Source organism: Lepus europaeus, chromosome 23 (assembly GCF_033115175.1).
Source record: "Lepus europaeus isolate LE1 chromosome 23, mLepTim1.pri, whole genome shotgun sequence".
NCBI lineage: Eukaryota > Metazoa > Chordata > Mammalia > Lagomorpha > Leporidae > Lepus > Lepus europaeus.
The window spans coordinates 13,396,482-13,423,946 of record NC_084849.1 but is presented as its reverse complement, the minus strand read 5'-3'; the positions used below and the strand labels follow the sequence as shown (position 1 = coordinate 13,423,946).

The 27,465-nt window shown below is 53.9% G+C and overlaps 1 protein-coding gene across 1 annotated transcript in view; it reads left to right on the top strand.

The window, feature by feature from the left end:
- The window catches only part of KSR2 (kinase suppressor of ras 2), a 426,223-nt gene that overhangs the window by 364,273 nt on the left and 34,485 nt on the right, over window positions 1-27,465 (top strand). The window contains exon 14 of the mRNA XM_062182370.1: window positions 230-597. Within this exon, the coding sequence (XP_062038354.1) occupies window positions 230-597 (368 nt within the window). The remainder of the gene's footprint in view (window positions 1-229; window positions 598-27,465) is intronic.

The following is a 27,465-nucleotide window of genomic DNA, read 5'->3' as shown; positions in this document are numbered from 1 at the left end:
AGTGGGGGCCAGAGCTCCCCAGGGAAGCAGGTGCACAAGGGGGTTTCTGAGAGCTCATAGAAAACAGAATTAAATGATCAGTTTATCGTGGTGCAGAAAACACCGGAGGGCTCCACTCATCGTCTTTCTAAAGACCCCTTGTCTACGTCGTGCATGGGCACTCAGCGGGATCCTGGGCAAGGGGCGGGGCAGCAGCAACAGCTCTGACCTCTCTCCCCCTCGGCCACAGAACGAAGAGGGCCACGATGACGCCGAGGAGTCAGAGGATGACTTCGAGGAGATGAACCTGTCCCTCCTCTCGGCCCGGAGCTTCCCGCGCAAGGCCAGCCAGACCAGCATCTTCCTACAGGAGTGGGACATTCCCTTTGAGCAGCTGGAGATCGGCGAGCTCATCGGGAAGGGCCGCTTCGGGCAGGTGTACCACGGCCGCTGGCACGGCGAGGTGGCCATCCGGCTGATCGACATCGAGCGGGACAACGAGGACCAGCTCAAGGCCTTCAAGCGGGAGGTGATGGCCTACAGGCAGACGCGGCACGAGAACGTGGTGCTGTTCATGGGCGCCTGCATGAGCCCACCCCACCTGGCCATCATCACCAGGTCAGTGCTCGGGGAGCCGCAGAGCTCTGCCTCTGTTCTGGCCAACAGGAGGGGCTTCAGGGAGTTCATGGAAGAGTGCAATTAAGACAATTTCAGTTTGCCGCATAGTTCTTTCACAATGTGCACTTCCATGGACTTTTGTTTTCAAGATTTGCTTATTTGTGTATGTATTTATTGGCAAGGCAGAGTGACAGAGGGAGAGAGGTCTTCCATCCTGTGGTTCATTCCCCCAAATGCCTGCAAGAGCCAGGACTAAGGCCAGGCCAAAGCCAGGAGTCAGGAATTCAGTCCAGGTCTCCCATGTGGGTGGCAAGTCCTTGGGCCGTCACCTGTCACCTGCAAGGGTGCACGTTAGCAGGAAGCCAGACTGGAACTGGAGCAGCCGGGACCTGCACTCCAGTATGGCCTGCGAGCATTCCAAGTGGTGTCTTAACAGTCGTATAGACGCCCCCTCCCCTGCCGTGAACTTTTTAAAGATTCTTGTATGCATGGCTTTCAACATTTTTTACACCAAAATAATCTTATAACTTCATTTTCTGTGAACACTGGGAAGTACCCTCATAGAATGTCTCTAGCCGTACCATGCAGTTTACTTCCAGGATTTTAAGGTTTATGGTTCCACAGAATACTTTTGATGTTGAAACTCTTTAGTGGGGCCAGTGCTGTGGTGCTGGCATCTCATATGGGCACTGGTTCAAGTCCTGGCTGCTCTGCTTCTGGTCCAGCTCCTTGCTAATGTGCTTGGGAAAGCAGCAGAAGATGGCCCAAGTCCTTGGGCCTCTGCACCAACTTGGGAGACCCAGAAGAGGCTCCAGGCTCCTGGCTCCTGGCTTCAGATTGGCTCAGCTCCAGCCATTGTGGCCACTTGGAGAGTGAACCAGCAAATGGAAGACTCGCCCCACCTCTCTAACTCTTTCAAATAAAAATAAAACATAAATCTTTTTTAAAAAGATTTATTTAAAAAAAAAAAACCCTCTAGCCAAGCAGTGTCTAGAGAGAGCACTGAACGTGGAGTTGGAAAAGTTGGGACTGCTCACCCCTCTGCTACAGTGCAGTGTGAACTCATCTCTTAGACTCATTTTCTCCATGTGTGACATGAGTGATTCTATCAAAGCAAAGGGTCTTTTAATGAAAGGGTCCCAGTGGCACATACTCCCTGCATGGTGGATGATACAGTTTCTTGTTTGTTTATTTTCATCTGAAAGGCAAAGAGACAGAGACAAGGATAGAGAAATCTTCTATCACTGGTGTAGTCCCCAAATGCCTGTAACAGCTGGGGCTTGGCTGGGTCAGATCCAGCAGCCAGGAGCTCATTCTGGATCCCCCACATCTGTGGCAGGGGCCCAAGAACTTGAGCCATCACCTGCTGCCTCCCAGGGTGTGCATTGCAGGAAGCTCGAATCAGGAGTGGACTTGATGGGACTTGAAGCTGGCCGCTCTTATGTGGCATGTGATTGTCCCCTTAACCACGAAGACAAACCCCCGCCCTCCTGCCCCTGTGGTTTCCATAGCAGCTGCCCTGCCCTGCCTGTGGTAGATGATATATGAATGGATTCACATGGCTGTGTTCCAGCAAAACTTCATCTGTCAGAGCAGGAAGTGGGCTGCACTGGGCCTTGGGCCCCTGAGCTGAGATTCTGGGGACTGTTACTCTGCTTCCATCAAAGCTGCAAAGTGCATTTGCAGTCCTTAGCATCTGTGTTTTGAATGTCCAGAATCCGTGGTCTGTGGGTGCACAGGGGGTAGTTAACAGAGACCTAATGTCAAGAAATACCAGGGACAGCCATGTGGCCTAGTAAGTAAGAGACTGGCCAGAATTCCCACATCTCACACCGCAGTACCTGAGTTTGAATCTTGGCTCCAGCTCCCTGCTGATGCAGACTCTGGGGGTAGTAATGATGACCCAAGTGGTTGGGTCTCTGTCACCCACTTGGGACACCTGGATTGAGCCCCCGGCTCTCTGTTTTGTCTGGTCCAGCCCTGGCTGTTGTGGGCATTTGGGGAATGAGCCAGTGGATAGGAATGCTCTGTTTCTCTTCCTGTCTCATAAGTGAATAAGCAAACAAACAAACAAAAAAAAATGGCAGATAATAGTGGCTTTCTTGGGCTTACTGTCTCTAACCTCGCCTGGTAATTTGGGGAATTAGAAAAAAATTGGCTTTGGTTTTGGCTATAGAGTTGTGCAGCAATACTTGGGTGTGTGTTGGTGGCATCTATTCCCTGTTACATCATACCTGGCCAGAGCACCAGGTTCTTGGTGTGACCTGTATGTCGTATGCCAGTAGGAGTTCCTTCTTTTACTCCATGCAAGCAACATGCTCCCAAAGTTGCAAGTCTCACCTCTCGGGCGGTACCATGGTAGGAGCTGTGAGCTCAGTGGAGATGTGTGTCTTTAATGTGTTTCTTTGAGAGGCAAGACCTCCTTGAGTTCACATCTGAGACCATGGTGATGGGTGGAGGTTGCATTACTGCATGTTGCCATCGATGCTGCTGGTGGTGGGTTGACTGGAGCCCATGTGTTGAGTGGTGAGTGAGTGTTTGCAAATGATTCAGCCCTCCTTAAACAAGGATTAAAAGGAGTTGTCTCAAGTCTGCATAGCCCGCAGTGGCTCTCAAGCGGTTATCCCAGATAAAATTCAGGGACTAAGCTGTTCTGATGGAGCAGTGTAAGCTCGGGAAGCTTCTGTTGAGTCACAAGCTGCCCTCCAAACAGCAGTGGTTTGCCTCTGTCTTGTGGACAGTTCTTGTGGGTGGAGCCAGCCTCAGTCACTGGGCTCTCGAAGGTGGCTGTGGTCAGCTGGTGGGTGGATGGGGGCGGGGCAGTCTCAGATGCCCTTGGCTCACCTGTCTGCTGGTTTGAGGACTCGGCTGGTGTGCCTCGGTTCTGCTCCGCGTGGCCTCTCACCCCCAGCAGCCCCGGTGTGGCTCATCCTGTGGTGGTCTCAGATTCCCAGGTACAGTAAGAGGTCAAGGCTTTTCACATCTCTGCTTGTGACTCGTTGGCCGAAGTGACGCACGCGGTGAAGTCGAGTCATGGCCTGGGGAAGCAGCCTCTACCTCTGGATGGGAGGCTCGGCGCTGTCCCATGGCCAGGACGTCGGCGCAGGGAGAGACATCCGTGGGCACTCTGACGTCTGCCGCACCAAAACCCTTTCCTCTCCCTGCCTCAGCCAGCGTGGAACATCTCCTCTCAGCCGGCAGGCAGCAGTCATTTCCCTGGGATGACCAGTCTGGTTGGAAGGTGGTCCTCCCCCCAACCTCCTCGCGCAGGCCTTTCTCCCTTCGCTCCTGCCTTAACCATTTCCCTTTCTCTCCGATCTGTTCCTCACCTCCTGGCCTGTTAACCCCACTCTCTTTTACATCCCCCAGTCAAAAACCTGGAATCTACTGCCTCACTTCCCATCTGGCCTCCTGCCTCCCTGTTCTTTAACTTTTTCAGTGTTATGCCCGGAGCCCAGGTACCCCCTTAGCCCGCTCCCCCACAGGCTGGCTAATTGGAAGTGAACAGACCCGGTTAGCAGCCATCCTTGGAAAACGAGTGGCCATTATGAAAACGTGCTGCTCAGCCATCAAGCCAGCTGCATTTGCGGCCCTCTTCTATTATAAGCTGAATCCTGAGCCCCTCTCCCCAAGCGCCATAACAGCCTACAGATTTCACAAATAGCCCAGCCTTTTCCTGGCACCGCATAAAGACTCTGCAGCTTTGGGACATGTAATTGGTCTTTGAAGTGTTTTGGTATTTTGTGAGAGGATGCCAGATGAGCCCGGAGAAGTGGCATTTATTCTGCATTATTGTGTTGTTATATACTTATCTGAGGGAGGGGCCCTGTGCACCCCTCTCTCCCGTGCAGCACCGTCCGTCCACTTGTTGGCCAGTCGAGTTCCTCATCCGAATGTTCACTTGGAAACTAAATATTTGAATAATTTGATTAATCACTTGCATTTGCACGATTGCCTGGCAGAGGTCGATGGTTGGACCCTAGCCAACCGACTGGAACAATTTTTTGGACCCTGGATTTATTTTACAGGGAACATAAGACCAGATAATTCCCCGGCGTATTCTGGATAAATGCACAATGGTGTGTTCTAGCCAATTACTTAGTGATTATCATAGAAGTTAACACGTATTACTAAGATTAGCTTCCTTGTAATGCAATATGGATGGCTCTTGGGGAATGAGTAATAACCAACTAGTTACCCAATTGCTATATCCACAAATGCAATTAGGAGCGGGATTGCTAAATCATCTCACGATCGGGTCATTATGGGATTATTGCACAGCTATTGACAGTCTGCGTGATCACTCATGTTAAAAGCTCCAAATGGCATTTGGAAGCCTCTAAAGACAGAGTGGATGAACGGCTCCCCCAGCCTCGGGCCTCGCTAAGGAGCTGCCTAGGCCTCAGTCTTCTCGCCTGCAGGAGGAGCCGGGGGGGGGGGCGGGGGGAAGGGCAGGTGTTTCTGCACTCTGACCGCATTCTTTGACCCTCGGAGAGTGGTTGGAGTCAGAAGCAGCTGGGGACAGTGCTCCCATAGAACAGTGTGCCTGGCCCTCCTGCACCACAGCCTCCAGGGAAGGGGGGGGGGGGTTCAGTAAAATGCAGACCCCTGGGCACGGATGTAGCCATAGACTTGGTGGCTGCCACGCCGTGTTCTCACGGCAGAGGTGAGCAGCCCGGGCTGAAGCCAGGTCGGTGCGTCGGCAGGGCTGTGTCTGGAAGCCTGCAGGGGGATCCGTTGTCGTGCCTCCTCAGGCTTCTGGGGCAGCGCTCCTTGCCATCGTGCCTTGTGCCCCCCCACCCCACCCCTCGAGGCTGTGGGCAGAGCGTCCTGTGTCCGTGGCCACACCCCCTTCTTCCCCTGCAGCCACACCTCCCCGTGTCTCTTATAGGGCAGCCATGACTGCATTTTGGGCCACCCGGACAATCCAGAATATTCTCCCCCACCCTTTGTTTGTTTGTTTTTTTTTTTTTTTTTTTTTTTGACGGGCAGCGTTAGAGAGAGAGAGAGAAAGGTCTTCCTTTCGTTGGTTCACTCCCCAAATGGCTGCCACGGCCGGCATGCTGCTTATCCTCCCATTTTGAGAAGCTTAACTTCAGCACTTCGGCCAGGTCCCTTTTGGGCATATGGGGTAGTGTTCACAGTGTCTGGGGACTGAGCCTTGGATATCGGGGGGGGTGGGGTGGGGGCATTTTTCAGCCTACCCCACCCACCTAATGAGTCAAGTCTATTTACAGGTGGAGACTTTTCAATTAAAAAAAAAAATTAGATGAGAGAGAAATACAGATAGAGAGCACCCATTAGCTGGTTCACTCACCAAAGGCCTCCAACAGCCAGAGCTGGGCCAGGGCCAAAGCTGGGAGCTGGGAACTCCATCCTGGTCTCCCACATCAATGGCAGGAACCCAACCACTTGGGCCAGCACTGCTGCCTCCCCGGTTCTGCGTTAGCAGGAAGCTGGAGTCAGGAGCCAGAGCCGGGGTCACACCCAGGTAGTCCAATGTGGAGCGTGGGGGGCCCAGCTGCTAGCTAAGTGCCCACCCTGCTGGCGCCTTTTGAACCAAGCACCCTGGCTTATCCCAGTGTGACTCACATTTGGGGTCTCCATCAGGGAGGGCCCACTGTGCCCAGCTGGCACCACGTGAGATGGAAACAAATCAGGGGAAGCCGCAGGCCCTGAAGATCTCAGCCGAGGGTGGTTGGTTATTTACCACGTGACAGGAAGATGGTCAGACACACCTGGGCTTGGTGCCGTGGCGTCAAAGCCCAAGCCAAGCCCCGAAACTCCCATCGCCCAGGGCTTCCTCAGTAGAAGGCTGGTCCTGCCGGGTCCAGCAGGGCCACTTCACAGATGGAAACACTGAGACCAGAGAGGAAAGCAGGGCCAGGCAGGAGCGCAGGTCTCCAACGACTCAGTCCTTGGACATCTCCCCCACCCCCGGTGCTTTTCATTCACTCATTCATGCACACATTCACACATTCATTCATTCATTGAACACACGTTGAGTAAGCGCTTACTAAGCACCAGGCGTCACACTGGCTGTCGGGGGACATGAGTGAGCCATTCAAACAAGGGCCTCGACCTCGGGGCACACGGGCTGTTCCCAAGCAGGAATGACATCAGCTGGGTCCGTTGCCATGCTGTGAGCGAAACCAGCCAGAGGGGTGTGCAGGGAGGGGCTTGGGTGCTCGGCTATGTTAGGAAGCATCTCTGAAGAAGGGGGATTTGGACTGAGACCTCCCTGATGGAAGCCAGCTCTGACAGTGTGGGGCGGGGCAGGGACCTGCAGATGCAAAGGCCCAGGGGTAGGACTGAGCAGAGAGTGTTCCAGGGGTGGACAAAGATGGTGATGATGGTTTGATGGGGAGTGAGGGCCAAAGCATGGACGATGAGGGTAGAGAAGTGGGTGGGAGCCTGATGGGAGAAGTCAGGGTTCTTGGTCTGCTGGGACACTGGGAGCTTGCAGGGCAATACCAGTGCCTGGCCTGCAGGGGGCGTCACCTTCAGCCCTGCAGACACTGGGGTCAGGCAGGCCTTGGTGGCGGGGCTGTCCCATGTGCCGTGGGGTGTTGATTGGTATCCTTGGCCTCTACCTACTCGATGCCAATTCTGATCACCAGAAACGTTCCCAGATGCTGTCCAGCGTGCACGGCAGGAAACGCTCTGTCATGCAGCCAGACCTGGAGCACTGTGTCGTAGAAGGCGCCCGTGAGGAGTCCCGCTGGGGCTACGGGCAGCGGACAGCTCTGTGAGGGTGGAGGACAGTTGGGCACCCTGGTGCTGTGGAGGGCAAGACTCGAGAAACTTCTGGAATAAAAATAAAACGGCCCCAAAGGCTTACAGGGCAGAGGCAACAACAGCTTGAGAAGCACTCAGCCTGTCCGCCCCCACATTCCATTGCAGTCAAAGAGCTCTGGGCCTGCAGGGTGTGGCACCCCTGGCCTTTGTCTCACCCCATCCCACTGTGGTCCAGGCCAACCAAGGGTGGGCCTAGGTGCTGAGAAGTCGCTCTGTGCTTCCCAGAAGGCTCTGTTGCCCTTGGCACACTGCCCGTTAGCCTCCGTTCCGGCCCTCCGTGGAGGAAGACGGAAAGCTCTGGGCCTGACCAAGATGCGGTTTTTGTCATGTGGCTCCTTTCCTTGCGGCTGGAGCTGGTGTGGCTGAGCCTCTTTGCCAGAATCATTTCTTTGACCCAAGGGTGGGAGCAATGCAGAGCCTTCGAAGGTAAACCCCAAAAAGCAGCAGGTCCCAGCCCTCAGCAAGTGCTCTGCTTCAAGCTGGGCATGGCGATGGACTCCTGTTAATCGTGATGCCCATTCTTCAGATGGGAAAACTGAGGCGAGAGAAGCAAAAGGGAGCCCTTGCTCAGGTCACAGTCTGAATCAAAGACAGGACCTGGAGGGAACAGAGGGCCGTCCGAGTGCTAGCCTGGCATGTTCCTTCTGAGCCATGGCTGCCTGGCCAGAGGTCAAGGGGCATGGCCCAGCTTCATACAGTCTTAAACACGTCTGGCCTAGGGGGATGTCAGACCACCTGAGGACTTGGTCACGACCCAGAGCCCAGGCCATATCCTCCTGCCATTAGCCTGGGCTTCTGTCTTTCGTGTTAATTTCCAATAGATTTCAGGCACCCAGATTGAGAACCACTGGAGCTTGTTGGAGCTGAGTTTTGTTTTTGTGGCTCTGCTCTCCTGGTGTTTATGCATGTCTGTCCTCAGTCGTCCATTGCTGTGGGGCCGTGCACTCACACACACGTACACACACACACATACACACACTTCTCTTCCAGTTACACCCTAAATGACATCCCAGGGCTCTCTCCTTCTCTTTCCCTCCCACCCTTTTTCCTAAATCCTTCTCAAAATTACACACTTGGAGTGGGCCTTTGGTGCAATAGTTAAGACAGCCTTGGGTCACCCACATCCCATCCCATCTAAGGTGCCTGGGTTCCAGTCCTGGCCACTCCACTTCCAATTCCAGCCTCCTGCTGATGCGTACCCTGGGAGGCAGCCGGGGGAGGGGGGCTCCAGTGCTCGGGTCCCTGCCACCCACATAGGCGATCGGGATTGAGTTCCTGGCTTCCAGCTTTGGCCCAGCAGTTGGGGGCGTTTGGAGAATGAACCAGCAAATGGGAGATCTCTCTCTCTCTCTCTCCCCTCCCTGTCCCTGTTCTTCTCCCTCTCTCCCCCACTCTGCCTCTCAGCTATAATCCCAATTAAATTAATTCAGAAACGTTTTTAAACCACACGCTGATTTTCTGTTTCCGTGCAAGGCCTCATTCCGTGAACAGGAGCAGCTCACAGCATTTCTGTACAGAACCCACTCAACATACGGTCCCTCAAACAAGCCCCCGGCCCCGCTCCCCAGAACATGTTCTAGAATTCTGCGGTTATCGGTACCTGCGCTTCTCACCAGGGGGTCCCGAGCAGCTCCCCTAGGAACTTGTTAGAAACACAGTTTCCTGTTAAGCCACGGTGCCGGCCACCGGCACACTGGGTTCTAGTCCCGGTTGGGGTGCCGGATTCTATCCCGGTTGCCCCTCTTCCAGGCCAGCTCTCTGCTGTGGCCCGGGAGTGCAGTGGAGGATGGCTCAAGTGCTTGGGCCCTGCACCCGCATGGGAGAGACCAGGAGAAGCACCTGGCTCCTGGCTTCAGATCAGCGAGATGCGCTGGCCGCAGCGGCCATTGGAGGGTGAACCTGCGGCAAAAAGGAAGACTTTCCTCTCTCTCTCTCTCACTGTCCACTCTGCCTGTCAAAAAAAAAAAAAAAAAAAAAACAAAAAAAAAACAAACACAGTTTCCCCCTCGTAGCCTCCTCTACTGAATCCTGAGCTGGGGTGTCCAGCAGTGGGTGTTTTAAGAATCCCCCCAGGGATTCGGACACATGCTCAGGTGTGGGACCCGCACCTGTTCCTGCCTCTTACCCTGAGCACAGGGACTCTTCTCCTGCCAGAAGTGTCACCTTCTGCCAGGTGACACTTCAAGGTGAGCCGCTGGGTCCGAGACAGGCAAGGGCTTGAGTGTCCCAATATCCCTGCTCGTAGGGACCTGAGAGCTACCCGTTAGGCTCCACTGCCAACCTGCGTGCACCTGCCAGGTACTCGAAGGCAGAGTCTGCAGTTTATACGAGGACTTTACATTCCAGTAGAAGGCCCAGGCGATGACAAGTGAAAGAAGAGTGAGGTGGTGAACGCCTCGTGCCAGGGCTGTGCAGCCACAGATGGCTCATCGGACAGGAGGGCTGCTTGGAAAAGGGGCTCAGGGGTGGCTCCTTTTAGGGGAGGTGATGGTTGAACCAAGAGCCACCGAGGAGGAGGAAAAGGAGGAGGAGGTGATCTTGCCAACAGGCAGAGAAAGAACAGTCCAGGCAGGGGTGCAGCAGGTGCCAAGGCCCCCGCTGGGGGTGGGATAGGCGAGTTTGAGGACCAGAATTAAGTGAGGGAGCCAGAGGAGGCTGAGAGGGGACAGACGAGAGAGACCAGATGATTGCAGGCCCTCCAGGGCCGTGGAAGGGAGAGAAGGGAGTTTATCTTCAGGTGCTGGGCACCAGAGCAAGGATTGACGCGGGAGCCGGCCCCTCTCCTTTGGGGGTTTCCTGCTGGCCTAAGTGCTGCTGCCCTTGCCAGCTGATTGGTTCTGGGACTTCTGACTCCTGGCCGAGAGCAATGATGGTATTGAGAATCTCCGTCAGTAGGGGGCCCATGGGTGTTCCTACCTGGTAGGGGGCTTCCAGGAAACCTCCCTGTGTGGGAGCCCTGTGAACTTCATTGGTGTGCTTTTGCTGGGGAGGGTGGCAGGAGGGAGCCAGGGAGCCAGGCATTACATAAACATCCTGTTGAGTTAGAGGCTGGGGCGTGTGTGCCCCAGGGGAGAAGAGGCAAGGACAGGAGTTCCCTCACCCTCGGGAAGGTTCTGAAAATGTCTTACTGGGTGCCTGCTTCCCAGGCCCAAGGCGTCCCACGTGGGACAGCGGCGCGGCCTTCTCCGCCTGCCTGGGACCAGGTAGTAATGAAATCCCACGGGGCCTCATTTGCACAGCACTTTTCAGCCCAGTAAATAGCAGGAGCTGTTGAATGGATTATTTCCAACTCCGAACCAGTTGCTGTTTTCCTTTTTTTTTTTTTTTTTTTTTCAAATATATTAGCACCAAGCTGCCAGATGAGAGTATTTCAAAGAGTTGGTAGGAAAGTGGAATCAAAAGATAAGTTACTTTGTGTGCAAAAAAAAAAAATGTTAAATTCATGTGGAGTTTTTTCATCCAATGTGTTTTCCATGCACTTTTTGGAGATCCTCTCATCTGCATGGATTTCAATTTTTTTTGTACCAACAGAAATGTCCCTTTACAAACTTTGCAAAGCACTCTGGTGTTGGACAGCCACGCAAAAGGAACTACCAGCCTCCCTAAGGCAGCCAGGCGATGCCCGCGTGAGCGCTGCACTTGCTTCCCTGTCCCTAGGTGCCTGTGGGCTCTCTGAGTTCTCTTTCCGGCAACTTCGATCGTGGCGCAGATAGAACGGACGAGGGCTGGGGCCTGTGCAGAAGTTCCTGTCCTCCTGCATCCGGTGGAATTGGCTTCCTTGTACCTCCCAAACGCCGAGTTGTTTTCTCTTTCTGAAGCACAGATAAGAAGGGTTTTCGTCTGCGGCTGTCTCTAATTGTGCCGGGAGCGCCCCGGGACTTCTGTGCAGGAAACGCTCTAAGTGGTTTGCATCGTTATCGTTATTATTGTTAGCAGCAGCTCATGGACTTCTAAACGCCTGTTAGTGAAGGCTCATGTGACCCACGGAGGACGCGCGGGGTGGACATTTCACTCCTGGTCACCACACTCCTGCATCTCCTGCCACCCCTTAAAAAAAAATCTGTCTCTTATTAACACAAGTCAGAACTCAGTAGTACTTGGAAATGCAGCTCGGCAAAAAGACAATGGATTCACCCCAATGCCTGTGCCTCCAGCCAGAGACACGCCCATGAACTTGTTAGAATCTGTCCATCCAGGAATCCCCTCACCCTGAAAACACACAAATAACACAAATACATCCTTTATATTGGTCAGCGTATCAGTGGTTGCTGTGACAAATAAAACTCAGAATGTAAAATGGCTAAGCACAGCACAACTTTGTTTCCTGCCCATATCATAGCCCCAGATGGAAGTTGCTGGATGATGGGTGGTTTTCCTCCAAGTGGAGGGGGACTTAAACCCCATCCGTCTTTCGGATCTGCCCACTCCTGTGGCTGAGTCTGGTGCTTCTGCTGGGGAACAGAAAAACAGCAAGGAGCATCATGGGAGGAAGGGGGAAGTTCCGTGAGCTGTGCCTGCACGGGGTACCCAGTGCTCCGTTCATGCACCCTGGCTAGCACTGCCCTGCAGCAGGTGACCATGCCCAACTGCAAGGGAGGCTGGGAAACAGCTAGCTGTAGTCCCAGGAGAACAAGGTGGGTTTTGGTGGACAGCCAGGCACTCACTGTGTGCCCACGCTCGCTCGCTCACTCGCTCGCTCTCTCACACCCCTTTATGAACAGATTCCTCCCTGGACAACAGACACATCCTGTGGCCCCGTTTCATGATTTGCTGTCACCACTAAGCGATAGACGTTGGAACATTTCCCTCTTGGATTTGGATCTACCGCAAATGTCTTCACTCCGGCTCGGCTTAGTTTTCTTGCGTATTAAATAGGCATGACATTGGTCGCTTTTGCGAGACAGTGGTACGAGTTAGAGCTCTTGTATGGGAAAGCTGTAGAACGACGTCTTTCAGAACTGGAGGGGCTCAATACCTTGCCTCTCCTGCTTGCTGCAATAGTGACGATTATCATAATGACGGTGACAGCAATGGTGACAGCAGCAATTAGGAGAAGTGTATTTTCTCTCAGGTGCCAAAACAGCCTAGGCACTCAAAATGGCAGGTGCTTCGTGTTTATCATAATATCAAATGATTGTGATGATGGCCAGACTCTGCCTGCTTGGATTCATGTCCCAGCTCTGTCCCTGCCTTGTCCCTGGGCCAAGGCACTTAAACTCTCAGAGCTGCAGACCATCCAGAAGGAGGGAGATGTCGAGCAGGGAGCTGGAGCCACTGGTCTCCCGCTGAGCTGAAAGGTTGGGGCTAGAAATAGCCACATGTGAGTCATCTGTGTAGACGCGGTGATTGAAGCTGTGGGCTTCGTGTGAGGGAGGGGAGGGAGGGGGTCGCCCGAGGACAGAAGCCGGAGCAGCCGCAGCGCTTGGGTGGCCTCATGCAACAGTGCACCCCTGCAGGGGGACTGAGAAGAAGTGGCCAGGGTGATAGAAGCATCTAGAAGAACATGGAGCTAAGAGAGCAGCCCAGACTCACTCCCACGGTACAGCTTCCCCCCCTCTCCAGTCCTCTGGCTTAATTATCCTCAGGGCCTCGCTCCCCATGGTTAATCATTATTTTGTTCCTCTGTTGGCTTGCTTGCTTGCTGTCTTTTGTCCCCTCCTCCTCCCCCACCTTAGAACACAAGCCCAGGAGAGCAAGGGCCTCAGCACTCTGACTCACCTCTGTCCCAGCCCTGGGATGGTGGGTCCTCCACACATCCTTGGTGAATGAACGAATGAATAAGGGGTTCCCCAAAATGCACGGCCCTGCACATGAGCACAGCCCTCTCGCCTAGTGAGACAGTGCATGGCGCTGTTTGTTTGGCGGGGCTGAGCAGTGAGTGGCACGTGGGGAAAACATAGTGGCCACTGGGGGAGCGGTGTAGGATGTTCCCACATTGTCCCGGATTCCTGCTGGGGAGAGGCCATGCCAAATACGTGGCTGATATGACAGTAAGCACCTGGATCGAGCGATGTCAGGATATTTGTCCCAAACCCTGGGAATACAGAGACAGCACCCTGGCTCTACCACCAGGGAGCTCCCAGATGGTGAATTCATTGGCTGATTCTCCAACAGCGTCGTCTCTACAGTAGGATCAGGGACGTGCAGGGACACCAAGAGCCAGCCCCTCATCCCATCAAGCAATTAGCCAAGGGGACACGAAGGTAGGGGTGTTCTTGGCAGAGGGAACAGCAAGTGCTGAAGCCAGGGGGCGGGGCTGGGGTATAGGATGCACACGGGCAATACCAGGAGATAGGAAGCCAGCGACCTCTTAAAGGACCTCAGGAGTCGGGCTCCGGAATTTGAACCTTGCTCCTAAAGCAGGAGACAGGGGGCCCTGCTCAGGGATGGCAGCAGACACAGCACGGCCTGGGTGGCATTTTAGCGAGGGTGTTTGTTCCCTTTCATAGGAGAGCTAGCAGCGGGCTCCTTGATGCGTTCCCTTCCGCCACGAGTGGTGTGGACGGTGAGTGTTGATCCTGATCAGACATCAGCGAGAACAAACGCCGGCGTCGGTGGCCTGGGCTCTGAGCGCTCTCTGGCACGACTCCCTTCGGGGAAATCAACAGCGAACTGGCGAGTCTGCAGCAAGGCAGGCGTTTTCAACAGCTTCCAGTATTTACCAAGTTAAAAATAGCCAGCCGCACGCCCGTGTTTTCAAGGCAAGTGCGGGCAGCATCAGGCCCTCCGCACGTGTCGCACAAAGCAGAGGCCGGCTCCTTAGCGTGGCTGGCAGGCAGTGATTACACAGAGATCGGGGAGCCTGGGGGGAGCTTCACGCAGGGAGGCAAAATTGTAATTAAGAAGCCTCCGAAGGAGGTACCGATCGTCTCTGTTTCCTTGTCTTGAAAGTGCCCCCTTCTCGAAGGATGGTTAAAATGATTCCAGAGACAGGAAAAACAGTACTGGCACACAGATGAGCCAGATCGCAGGGAATCAGCTTGTTGTTGCGTTGTGCCCAAGGTCATAAGCTCAGAAGACACGGGATTTTGAACCCAAGACTGTCTGATCAGGACCCAAGCCTGTGCCTAACCGTCCTCGCCCTTTCCAGGCAAGGCCAAGGCCATCTTCTGAGTCCCTGCCCCTTGGTGAGGACAAGGACTGACCGGCCTCCAAGTCAAGTTCATTGTCCAAGCCACCAAACCTTTCTGGCTGTGACCTGTTGAGTTTGCCGCAGGTGCAAATGGAAAGCCCGATGTTTTGTTCCTTTCTCCTCCCTCTCCTCGCGGCAGACTCCAGGGTGGTGAGAATGGGCAGCAAGTGGGAAGTGCTGAGATCGGTCTGTCTGCACCGCTTCCGGAACCTGCTGTGATGTAGTCCCGTATTCCCAGCCCCGCTCCTGTCGCTTGGTCACTCCTCAGCTTTTTTTTTTTTTCATCGTCTGCCTGATCATGTTTAAGATAATTAAGCCCATAAATCAAATAATAAATAGATATTGACTCTTTGTCATCTAGTATATCAGGATTGATTGACCGCTGGGAATCCTGCTTTCCTCAATCAATGGGGAGCCCTGGGGATAAATAAATCTTGATAACAACTGGCAAGAGGAAAATCGATAGGTGTATTAATATATGCACTGGGAGCATAGATCTTCAAATGTGAAATAAGAGTTTGGCTGGGCAGAAGAGAGGGATGAGAGATGGGAGGGGAGAAGGACTCCATGTCCTCACAGCACAGATGGCCCCAACCCATGATGATTCGTTCAACTTACAACTTTTCTGCTTTACGGTGGTCCATAAGCAATACACATTCAGCATCTAGAGACTGAACTCCGAGTCTGGATCTGTTCCCAGGCCAGTGACAAGCAGTGTGATTCCTTCTTATGCTGCCGGGCAGGGCAGCAGGAGCAGCCCTGTACCCATGCGCTCCAGTGCACTGTGTGACTGAGCTGTGGTGGTCAGCAGGAGCAGCACATGGCCTGCATTTTCGACTTACGATGTTTACAATGTAAAGTGGGTTTATTAGGACCAAACCCTAAGTCAAGGAACACCTGTGCCTCGTATACAGTAGGTGCTCATTGATTCGGGATGAGATGCAGAAATCCAAGGAGAAGTTTCTCTTTAAAGAGCAGTGGGGGTTAGTATTTGCTGTCTCCCCTCTCCAGATGTCCAGTACCCAGAAACCCCTCCTGACCAGGGTCAGCACTGTCCAGTGACTGTTGGGTCATCCAGTGTCACGGGGAGCAAAATGGAGGGGACGTGATGGGTGGGAGCAGTGAGGAGACCAGCTTGCTTAGGTGCCGATGACTCTGCCAAGAGTGAGGCTGAACTGTCTCGGGTTCAGTCAGCAAAATCAAGAGAGACTAGAGGAGGATGCTGAGGGTCAGCCAGCCCCGGGTCTGTTGGGAGGCCGTGTTAAGTTGGCGTTTAGACATTGTGCTGTTCAGAGAGGGGTTCTAGACCCGACGTAGGAAGTTGGAGGCCATCCGTGCTGTGAGGTATTGGAAGCCGTGGGCCTGGGTCTCACACCTGGCATCCAGCAGAAGCCCCTGGAGGGCTTGTGACAACGCAGACGGCCGTGCCTCCCTCCCCAGGGCTTCTGATTTCGTCGCTCCAGGAGAGGGGCTGGGAATTAGCAGTTTTGACAGTGGCTAGTGCTCATGCCAGGTGATTCAGATGCTGTGGGGCTGGGAAGCCCACTTTGAGACCAGCAGCCTTGGAGGTGAAAGGGGCAGAGAGCAGCGTGGTCAGGGCAAGGGAAGGACCTGAGAGCTGGAGGGGCTGGGGTGGATGTGAGAGCCTGGGGCAGCCAGTGGTCCCCATTTCAGAGGCTGATGTTGAACTCTGGTCGTCTTAGCGTGGCGTTGGTCGGTGGTTTGGCTGCTGTGCAGGCTTCCTTAATCCACCTGCTCAGGGACCTTTGGCAACCGAACCTGCGATCCAGGGCTCCTGCATCGTGCGCTTGCACAGCAGGGCAAGAGTTGTGCTGGAAATGGAGCCCTTCACCTTCCAGACCGCAAGGACAAGGCATTAAAACCCGTGTTGTTAGTGGCAGACATTGGAGGGGTCAGAGGCTCAGCGGGCAGGTCTGAGCCCGAGAACAGCTCCCAGCAGGGGCGAGCTGAAACTCATCAGGATGGCTGCGTGGAGGCACTGAGGCTGGAAATGAATCCGGTCCCAGGAGACATCCTCTCTGGGGAGGGAGCAGGGTTGTTTTCAAAAACTCATCTCTGGTGGTCAGCCACTGCTCTCCTTAAAAATAAGCAAGGGAGATTGGTCGCTTGGCTGGATCATTTTTAGTAGATGAGAGGGCTGCATGGGGAGTGGCACCCTGGATGTCAGTTAAGGGGGGTGCATTTGTTGAAGAGCTGTGAGGCACGGTGCTAAGGATGGCAGACAGACTGCTTCATTTTGTTGCTATTTGCCTTTTCTAGATGAGAAAGCTGGGGCTTAAGGGGGAAGGGGGTTCATCCAAAGTCATAGAGGTGGTGGGAGGTGAAGCCAGGATACGGCCTCGACCTCGCCAATCCCAGAACTCAAGCCCTAACCCCGGCTGGCCCCAAGCTGTGTCATCCCAAAGACTGGATTCTTTGTTGAGTCTTCTCTGTGGCTGTTCCCTATACTCCCCGCAGTCCTCGTCCGGCCATGTCTGTTACCCTTGGGTACAGAGTAAAATCTGTAGGAAATCTCCCTCCCCCTGCCCCCATATAGAAATTTCAACCTTTAAGAAATGGAAGTTTTTACGTGCCAAGGTCAGGCTGCTATGGCCACCCCAGGGGCTGGCCTTGTGGGTCAGCACACACCGAGGGCCACTCTGTCAAGGGGGATGTGGGATGAGTTGTTGGCAACACACATTTCTCTTTCATATTGGTCAGCATGGCGGGCATCCTAGCCTCACTGTCTGCATCTGTGGTAATCACGAGAGGCCCAACGCTGGGGAACCGATGTAAGGACCAGAGGGACACACACTGAGGGCAGTACCTGCCACACAGCAGGTGCAACCTAAGCCTAGCATTTGCTGTTGCTGTTACGCCCGGAGTTACTGCTGGCCCTGCACCAGGGGTACCCAGCCCAAGTGACAGATACGCGAGTCTCCCCCTCTGCTGCAGAGAGAGATTGCTGGACGTGGACTCGGACGTCCTGGATGGACATTCTTTCCCAGTCACCGGCATCTGGGAGAGGTTGCTCCACCTCCCCGAGTCTCAGCATTCCCGTTCATTACCAGGGGATCACAGGATATGCAAGGCTGCGTCAGAGTTATTGGGAAAAATGGAATTAAAAGATAATTTTATTTTGATTTTAAAAACTTTGAAATCCATGCATATGTGGGGTCTTCAGTGGAACATGCATATTATGAAAAAACTGCATGATTTCAAAAAAAAAATTTCTGACCAAACTTACCTTTAAAATCTATTCATTTATTTTTGTTTGAAAGGGAGGGAGGGAGGGAGGGAGGGAGAGAGAGAGAGAAACTCCCATTTGCTGTTTTGGGACTGGCTGAGGCCAAAACCGGGAGGCGGGCACTCAGTCCAGGTCTCCAGCATGAGTGACGGACAGGCTCCAGCACTTCAGCTGTCACTTGCTGCCTCCCAGAATGCATTTTGTCAGGGAGCTCTGGAATCAAGAGCGGAGCCAGGACTCCAAGCCAGGTTCTCCAACATGGAGTGTGGGAGTCTCAAGTGCTGTCTTCACCACCGTACCGAACACCTGCCACTGAACGTGTCTTTTCATTCCATTTTCTATGAACTTTTAAAAGTCCCTTCCTAGTTGGTAGGGAGGAGCCAGTGGGATGGTCAAGCTGAAAACCCCTCATGGAGTGGCCAGGACTAGAGAAGCGTGGGGCGGGATTGCTTGTGAAACGCACACTGCACGTCCACTGCGGGGTGCGCACTCTGACTTCCCACAGCTGCCAAGTGGGGCCCGTGGCGGTGACCCACAGTGGAGGTGCTGGGTTCTGGGCTCACAGCTGCTGTCGTCAAATCAGGCCTGCACGGCACTGAGTGGGCCAGTGGTGGGGACCCACATTTAGGGTGAAGTTTAAATTACAGGCTGCATCTGAGGGGGACCCCCCCAATTGGCTCCCTCTTCTTGGGGCTTAGGCCCTTCGGTGCTCCCTAGGGAAGCATCCTTGCTCTGAGACCAAGTACTGAGAAGCAGGGACCCCCTCTTCCCCGACGCCTCCCACTCCAACCATGACAGCGGCAGAAAGACGTGCGGCTGAGAAGTCGCTTTTGCTTTTAATCAAAAGGTTTGTCTCCAAGTCCCCTCCCAGAGCGGAGCATGTTTCTCGAGATGTTCAAAGGGCCCGGAGGAGCAGGAGAAAGAAACAGATCAGAAGTCTTCAAAGGCAAGGCGGGGCCCCAGGCACCTGCAGACTGTCCCCAGCTGCAGCCCTTTGGGTCTCAAAAGTAGAGATCAAGGCTTCTCGCTGGGCGTGCTGGAGTGTGTGTAGATGGTGGAGGACTGTCGGCGAGTTGTGGCCCCCTGGGTCTGATCTCTGTCTCTGAGCACCGGGAGCTGCCTTTGCCGGGCTCTCGGGGCTACAGACACCGGCCTGCAGCTGCGCAGACTCCGTCTTCTCAGCAAACGGTGCTGGCACCTCCCGAGCCTCAGCCCCCCACCGGAGGCCCAGCTACAGATGTGAAAAGGACGCGGCTCCCAGGGCCTCTGTGGGATGGGCACAGAGAGGGAAGGGCAGGGAAGGAGGAAGGAGCGGAGAGACCACACTCCTCCTCTCCCACGGTGTGCCTTTAGCCCAGCCGTTAACCTTTCCAGCTCTCAGTCTCCCTACTTCATCCTTAGCTGGGTCACTTAGCTCCTTGCCTGGGCCACTTTGACCTTAGCTGAACCCTTTGGCGTGAATGCCCACTCATCCATCCCCTAGCATCTCTTCAATTTATCCATCTCATTCCCCACCCTCCCTTACCCAGCCTCTTGCCCACGCCTCCTCTCATCCACCCACCCATCCGTCCGTTCAGTGTCTACCCTGTCCATACCCTCATCTACCTGCCCATGTCCCCATCCATCCAAGCAACTACTGATAATCTACCCATCGTCCATCCATCCTCCCGCCCTTCCACCTGTCCCTTCCTGTCCCCACCCATCAGTCAAGGTAATCATGGCCATCTAGTCGTCCAGCACGTAACCGCTGAGAGCCAGCTAGGCACTGCTCTGTCAGGCACTGCTGGATGCCAGAAGGGAGCATTTAGGGCTTTGATTTTGGGATGTGATGGGAGCAGACAATGTGGCAAATCAAAGCCAGCTTCCTGAGGCGAGGGACAGTGGCCGGGCAGAATGGGGAGGCTGCAGTCACCGTCCCCGTGGTCATTACTGGTTCACAGCCAACAACAAATAAACCCAAGGAAGCCTCCGAGGTGGACATTTCAGCAGAGCGTTCTTCTGTGGAGATGCACCCCGGGTCACACGCCCGGGTGTGACAAGAAAACAGACAGGCAGCGGAGCCAAAAGGTCCAGAACTGTCTCTGCCTGTACGCGAGCTTTCCTCCGGGCCCAGCTGTGATGAGGCTGTGCTGGGACTGATCCTGCAGGCCGAGGCCCCTGGAAGATACAGCGGAAGGGCTGTGTTGTTCTTGGCCTGGGAGGTGGGTGCTGACAGGGTGGTCTTGGGCAGTGGAGGGGGAGAAGAGAGGTGCCCAGTCAGTACGCCTTGACGTAGCTCAGCAGATTTCCAAGGGTGGCAGCGGTGTGGGGGGCGCAGCCCCAAAGACAGCCCTGCTCACTGCCTCCTTTACACCCCATTAATTCCCAGCTCATAATGATTTATCCACAGCAGGCTGGAGTTTACTTATTCATTATTTATAGAGAAAGTGTTTGCTAAGCAAATCAGTAGTTCAAACAAGACCACAGCGGGGTAGATTTCACTCAAGAAAGCCAACTGGAATGGGAGCCTCAGCACATTCGCTGTCTGCGGGCAGACGGGGCTGCTGGTGACAACGCGGGCACCAACCAAGTTCACGTGCCCTGGCTTGCAACTCCAGAACCCTCCCCTCGGCCTCAAAATGCTCTCTCCAAGGAGTGCAGCTCGGCCCCGCTCCCACCCCATCTGTTCTGAAGCTGGCTATGTGTGGCCACTGGGTTTCATAGAAAAAGCCTTTGGGGTCAAGTATCAAAACCAATGCCTTGAACTCCTCTTAGTGGAAATGCGTGGCCATGGCCTTCCTTTCCTTGGAGGAGGGCCTCTTGGACGTCAGGTGGGTAAAGCTGGTTTCCCCTCCTGGTGCTGGCTGACCTTGGGCAAGTTATTTGACCCCCGATCCTCAACCTTCTCTTCTGTGGAATGGGCGTGCCCAGCTGTGGCCCACAGAGTGAGTCCAGGGGATAGATTAAACCTCAAGGGTGAAAAATGAAAAACAACTGTGTTAGTTTTCCAGTTGGATTTCAACGAAAGTGAGAGAGAATTATTTTTTCCCCTTTACTGCGTCAAAATGGGTAGCTTCAGGGCTTGTGCTTCTGCCTTGGCTGGACATCAGGATCACTGGCAGGGTCTGAGATCTGCGTGAGGCCGGGGCTCCACCCTCCACACCCGGAAGATCCTCACTGAGCCACCCTGACAAGGAGCCTGTGTATCCTTAGGACAAACGTGTTACGGTAGCAGGGCCTGGAACCACTGAGCTAGCCCCGGAGTGAGTGCTGCCTACCCAGATCGCCCTCTCCTCCCGTCTCAGAGTCAGAGCTGCTTGGGGGCCCTGGATTCCTGCAGACCTACATGGAGCCCCATCCCCACGGCTTCCCCCCGGCGCTGTCCGTTCTCTCAGAAGGGTGGAGGGTTCCTCCGCGTGGGGGTCCTTGAGAACGGTCCAGGTGAGACGCAGTCAGGGAACGGACCTCGCCTCGATGCCTGCAGAGCCCACACTCCACAAGAGGTCGCTCCCACCCCTGTTGTGACAGATTGGCTGACCACACGGCAAGTCCAAGTGGCTTTGCGGGGACGAAATCGCGGGGCAGCAGGTGCCGTGGTGACAGGGACAGAGAGGGTGGGAGTGACCAGCGGGATGAGGGTTGATGCTGTCGGAGTGCTGACGGGGTACCCTGCTAGTCCTTTACCTGCGTGCTTCCAGGCCATTTTACCCCAACCCCTGAGCAGCAGGAATGAGAGTCCCGTTTCAGACCCAAGGCAGTCAAGCTAAGAGACTCACTGGGGCATCCACAGAAGAGGCCGGAAGACTGGAGTTCAAGGCCAGCGTCCAGGCTCCAGAGCCTCTGCCCAGTGAACCCGGAGAGGCCAGTGGTGAGCGTCCCGGGCCCACCCCGGCTGGCCAGGTGTGTGCCTGGGAGTTCTTAGGTTCTGAGGAAGCAGAGAGAGAGAGCATCCTCACATCCCTCCTCAAAGGTCCTGGGTTCCAGCCTGGGCTCTCCCAGGCAGAGCCTGAGTGTGTCCAGGGACTCACATTGTCCCTTGCGGCCTCAGTGTCTCCTCTGTCTAATGGGGACGAGGAGAATGCTTCGCCCGTGGGAGCCTGTCGGGGTTTGATGCTGCCGCTGCCTGAAGCGGCCTGGGGGCAGTGTGGGAGAGGGTGCCCAGGGAGAGGATGAGACTTTGACCCGTAGTGTTTTTTCCAGAGCAGCTGGCATGAACCTGAAGCTTCTCTTTACCACTTAGCTGTGTGTCCTTGGATGGGTTACTTGCGCTCTCTGTGCCCTCAGAGTCCTCATCTGGGAAAAGAGAAAAACACAGAGCCCACCTTGTTGGAGTGTCGTCAGGGTGGAGTGATGGGAGACACGTAGACGCTTCAGGTGGTGCCAGGCACGGCTGTAGGTTAGCTGTAGTTGTTATCGTCAGTGGATCCCTTCCTTTGCTTCTTTCGTTCAGCTTTTCTCCCTCTGCTAAAATGTGAGCCGCGTGAGGGCAGGGGCACTGGTCCATTCACTCTCCTGCTGCGGGAGACAGCGCCTGACACCACAGTAGGTGCTGAATTAATGCTTCTTGAGTGAATGGACAAACGTTAGCTTCCAGGGGGCACATGTGTCTCACAGAAAACGCTGGTGCCCGGATGTCCCATCACAGCACGTGTCTGTTGGCTGCAGGTGCTGCAGCGGGACCTGTGAGCTCCGCCTTAGCCGAGGCCTCCCCCACCTGTCTGTCTGTCTGTCTGTCTGAACACAGAGTAGCCTTGCCCCCTCCTCTAGAAGAGACACCTGCTCCCTGAGTCCTCACACATCCCCCAGAGGCAGACCTGAGTCTGGCAGTCTTGCCCTGGATTTGGGTGCTCCCCTGACGGTCACCCACCCGTCACTCACCTGTCACTCAGGTGACGACATAGACAGGGACTGTGAACCTCTGGGCACACAGGTTTGGTGGTTTTTTTCCTATTACTTTCAATCTGGTTTCTCAGCTCCATGGGTGCAGAAGCCACAGATGTGCAGGCGGACTCTGTAATCCTCTTTGATGTTCAGGACAGTGGGTAGGTGGGTGGATTAAGCCCAGCTTATGGATGAAAACACTGAGGCTTACAAAGATGCAGCCGTGTGCCGTGGTTCGCACTGGAGTGTTTCCTTGACTGCTCATGAGTGCAGTATTGTGACCCCTGTGTGGCAGATGGGAAACTGAGGCTCGCGGGCTTCAAACAGCATCTTGGTTACTCAGCTCAGAAGTGCCGAGCCTGCATTGTCCTGTAAGGTCCCAGCCACATCTCTCTCTCTGGCTTCCATCCTGGCAAGAGAGAAATCAAGGTTGGCTTGTTGGCTTACCTGTCTTCCTTCCCCAGATGGGCCTCCCTTCTCCCATCCCAGGTGTATGGGCCCTGGAGCCAGCCTGGAAGGTGACAGCCAGGCTTAAGAACGGCCCCCGACCTCGTCAGACTGGTAGGATGGTCTTTGTGAATCCCTGAAGCAAACAGCCCCCTGCGTGGGTGGGACTTGTGGCCTGAAATGAACAACTCATAAAAATGCATCAGTGCTGGCTAAGTGGGAAAGGGGTGCTTTGGCTGGGGAGAGAAATGTCATCCCCAGGCTGCCGAAGAGAGCACTGACATATCACATAGAGAACCAATAAAATCCATAGTCTGATTCTTCCAGCTACCTGCTTGGAATAATTTCTGAAATTGCGTCTGAGAGCCTTGACATTTAGCTCCTAATTTTGATAGAGATTTGTTGCGGGGCCCAATATTGGTATCAGCTTTGATGGTTTGTTCTCCATCGCAGACATTCCAACCCCGTGTCTCCAATCAGAAATTTCAGAAACGGCTCGGTTCGTTTGTGTGCTCTTCCACTTGTTCAGCCATTCATCCATGAGGCCAGTGTAGCCAGGAGGTGGTAGAGACCTAAACAGCAGTCACAGATGGGTGCTCTCGATGGCCTCCCAGCCATGGGGAGATAGACTAGAATCCAGTAATCATCACACCCGGGCACAGAGATGTGCAAGGCGTGGACAGAGAACTCACTGAGCGGTGAGATGGGCTCTTCCTGAAGAGTAAGGCATGGGGGGGAGAAGGAGGAAATGGAGGAAGAGCGTCATGGGTAGAAGGAACAGTACAGCTGGTCATGGGTTCAACCAACCAGGGATCAAAAATGTACAAGGGTTGCAACTATACTGAATGTGTACAACGTGTTTTTCTTGTCGTTGTTCCTTAAATAATCGCGTCACAGCTATTTATATAGCATTTACTTTGTATTAGCTATGAGAAGTGATCTGATGAAAAGAACAGAGACATGGGAACAGACGGTCTGGGGGAGATGGGCAGCTTCAGCCCTCAGCTTCTATTCCTCCCTGTACAGGTGGGATCAAGTACACCCGCCCATCCTGCCGCATGGCAGCTCCCATACTGCTGGAGGGGGAAGGGGCAGAATAGGAACTGAGGTCAGGCTTCTAGGCGTGAGCAATGTAGAGTGAGTGATCTGCCTGGTCCTGCCTCTCGTACACAGCCTGGTTGCAGTCCTGGGCCCTGCTGCAAGCCTCCCGAGAGCATCCAAAAGCGCCTGAGCCTTGGCTTCTAAGAGGCCTGGACGTTTGCTCATGGAGAGCCCTGTGTGGGGAGAAGTGTCTGGCTTACCCATTACGACGCCCATTAGGATGCTCGCATCCCATATCAGAGTCCCTGGATCTGATAGCCAGATCCTGACTCCAGCTTCCCGCTAATACAGATCCTGAGAGGCAGTAGCAATAGCCCAAGTGGTTGGGTTCCTGACACCAGTATGGGAACCCTGGGCGGAGTTCCTGGCTTCTGGCTTCAGCCCAGCCAAGTTCCAGCCATCGCAGGCATTTGGGGATTGAACCAGTGAGTGAGAACTCTCTCTCTCTCTCTCTCTTCCTCCTCCTCCTCCTCCTCCTCCTCCTCCTCCTCCTCCTCCTCCTCCTCCTTCTCCTCCTCCTCTCCCCCCTGCCTCTCAAAAAACAAAATAAAAACCTCCTAGTATCTTTCCCCCTTGAAGCTCTATAGATGGAAGCTGGGGTGCTTATGGAATTGAAAGAGGCCTGGGAATTGAACATTGGGAGGGAATCTTTTCAGCACCTTAACTTAAAGGCAAAAAGGAACCCCAGATGAACCCAAGTGTCGATTTTTGCTCATCTCGAAGAAATTGGCACAAACTTACATCTGGTCCGTGTACCATCTAAATTGGGTTTGGGGGAATGACAGGACTTTCAATTGAAACAGATTACCAAGGTGAGGCTTGGTGACTGATGGAAGTATTCGTAATAGGATTATGTGAGTTTCCATCTTTCCCATGAAGATGCAGCATTGTCACATGACCAGCGTCTGGGGCACCGGGCCCATGTTTTCCATCTCTCTGGACATTGATTTGCTGTTTTTAAGTGATCAGGAGGCAAGGTCTCATCCCGGGGGTGACTTGCTTTCTATCTGTGAGAAGCAGGGGAAAGCTATTAGCAAAAACATGAACTTGAATCCCACCAAGTGCTGATTTCTGTTTGCCTGCGATCCTTTGAAAGCACGGCACAGCTATTCACACAGGGGGGTGTCCTTGGGCATTTGGAGAAGAGCCACATTTCTCCCACATCAAGGAAAGCACAACTCCCATCCAGGATTCGACTTCCCCTGTGACGTTTATTGTGGAAGTTTGACCCTAGTCCCTTTCTCTTATTTTTATTGATTTTGCTTTTGCCCCTTTCTCTCTCTCTTGTCTTCTTGTGGCCTCACTCACTTTGTACTCGGGGGTCCACCAGTCCTCCACAATAGAGGATATTTCTAAGTGTGAGTGCTTCCCGTGTGCCAACCTCTGTGCGTGTCCTTTGAGTCAGGACACGATGGGCTTGCACTGCAGCGGCAAATATCCCCAGGCATCTCTGTGGCTTTCCTAGAGTGTTTGTTTCTCACTCACTTGAGGTCTGCTGTGGGTTGGGCAATCCTCCAAGGCAGCTATCTCCCACGTGGTTACTCAGGGATCCAACCGATTCCATTCCTGTGGTGCTACATGTCATCAGGTGCCAGCTTGGTTCCAGTGACACAGGAAACAAGAGACTGGAGATAAGACAATGAGTGGGCTTCAAAGCACTCCAACCAGGAAGTGACAGGTGTCACTTGTCATTGGCTGGAGCCAGTCACATGATGTTCCCATCGTGTAGTCTCCCATACATTTGGGGAGAAGCAAGAAGGAACAAGATTGGGTGGGCATTGATGTTGCTCAACCAACTCTTGAGACCAATGTCTCTCTGAAATAAAAGGGTTTAGTGAGGCATTACAAATGCCAGCGAGAAAAAGGACCAAAGCTTAGGCAAGTTCCACAATTGCCAATTCAGTAGAAACTAGAACTACACCTGCTGTGTCTGGGAGCCAGGAGCATTCCATAACGGAAATGCCAGTAACGAGGGAGAAACAGGAAAGCATAGTTGCTTACATCGCACTTGCATTGGCTACAGACAGGTAAGAGGGGCAGGGAAGCCTTGGGCTGGGGCCGCTCAGTAGGGAGAGCCTGCTGCTTCTGCATTGGTTGGGGTGGTGGTCCAGAAAGTTTATCCATAGCAGGAGGCAATGGCTCCTGGGAGTCAGCTCCCAAGGATTTAAAGTCAAGGTTTTGACCTTACAGGACTCTTCCACAAGTTCATGAAAATGCCTATTATGAAAAATACTGTGCGTGGATTTCAATTTATTTTTGCACCAAACTAAATATCTATAAATTCCATTTTCCTTGACTTTTTTTTTTAACATGGCCTCGTACATTCTGGAACATGGAGCAGACTTCTGTTGGCTTGGGCTCGTTGGCTGATTAACTTCCCTGTTTCTCCCCTCGTCCACCCTCTGCCTTTCGTGTCTGCCACACAGGAGTTCTCTGATGTCCTCCCAGACCAGAGGTGGATTCTGTCTCCTGAAGGGAGTGATTCCTGCCAGTGGGCGTTGCCTACCGTTTCTCCCTGGGGAAATGAAATGGGGCCTTGTTTCCCTGCCCAGTGCCCCCCCCCAGGAATTTTTCCTGCCACGCCCCCTTCAATCCCTGTGGACAAAGTGGCCTGAGCAGGAGCACAGATGCTGAGGGGCGGGCCAGACACTGGGGGAGATTTCCTCCCGGGATGACAAAGCTGTGACGTCAGCTGTGGCTTGTGGTTGTGGTTGGTGGTGGTGGTGCTGTTTTCCTGCTTCCCTGACCAGGGTCCCCAGCTAATGCAACAACAGGAAGAAGTGAGTTGGGAGTTTTGTGAACTGTCCATTTATTTATTTATTTTCATTTTATTTGAAAGGCAGAGAGATAGAGAGATCCTCCATTCACTGGTTCATTCCTCAAATGCCTGCAGCAGCCAGGGCTGGACCAGGCCAAACCAAGAATGTACAGCTCCATCTGGTTCTCCCCTGTGGATGGCAGGGCCCAGAGCCTGCTGCCTCCCAGGGAGTGCGTCAGCAGGAAGCTGGAATCAGAAGCAGAGAGCGGGGACTCTTACCCTAGGCACTCTGATCAGGGATGCAGGCATCTCAGCTGCTGTACCAAATGCTTCCCCCTGCCTCCCCCCAAATGGATTTTCTTATTGGGACATTGCTAAACCCAGGGCAAATGTGGACACAGAGCACTTTCTGAGAGATGGGAGAGCCAGTTCTGCAGCTGACGTGACAGCACCTGTCCTGTCCCCTCCGACTCCAGTCACAGAAAGGATCCACAGGCGTAGGCCTAGATGGACACAGGCATGCCA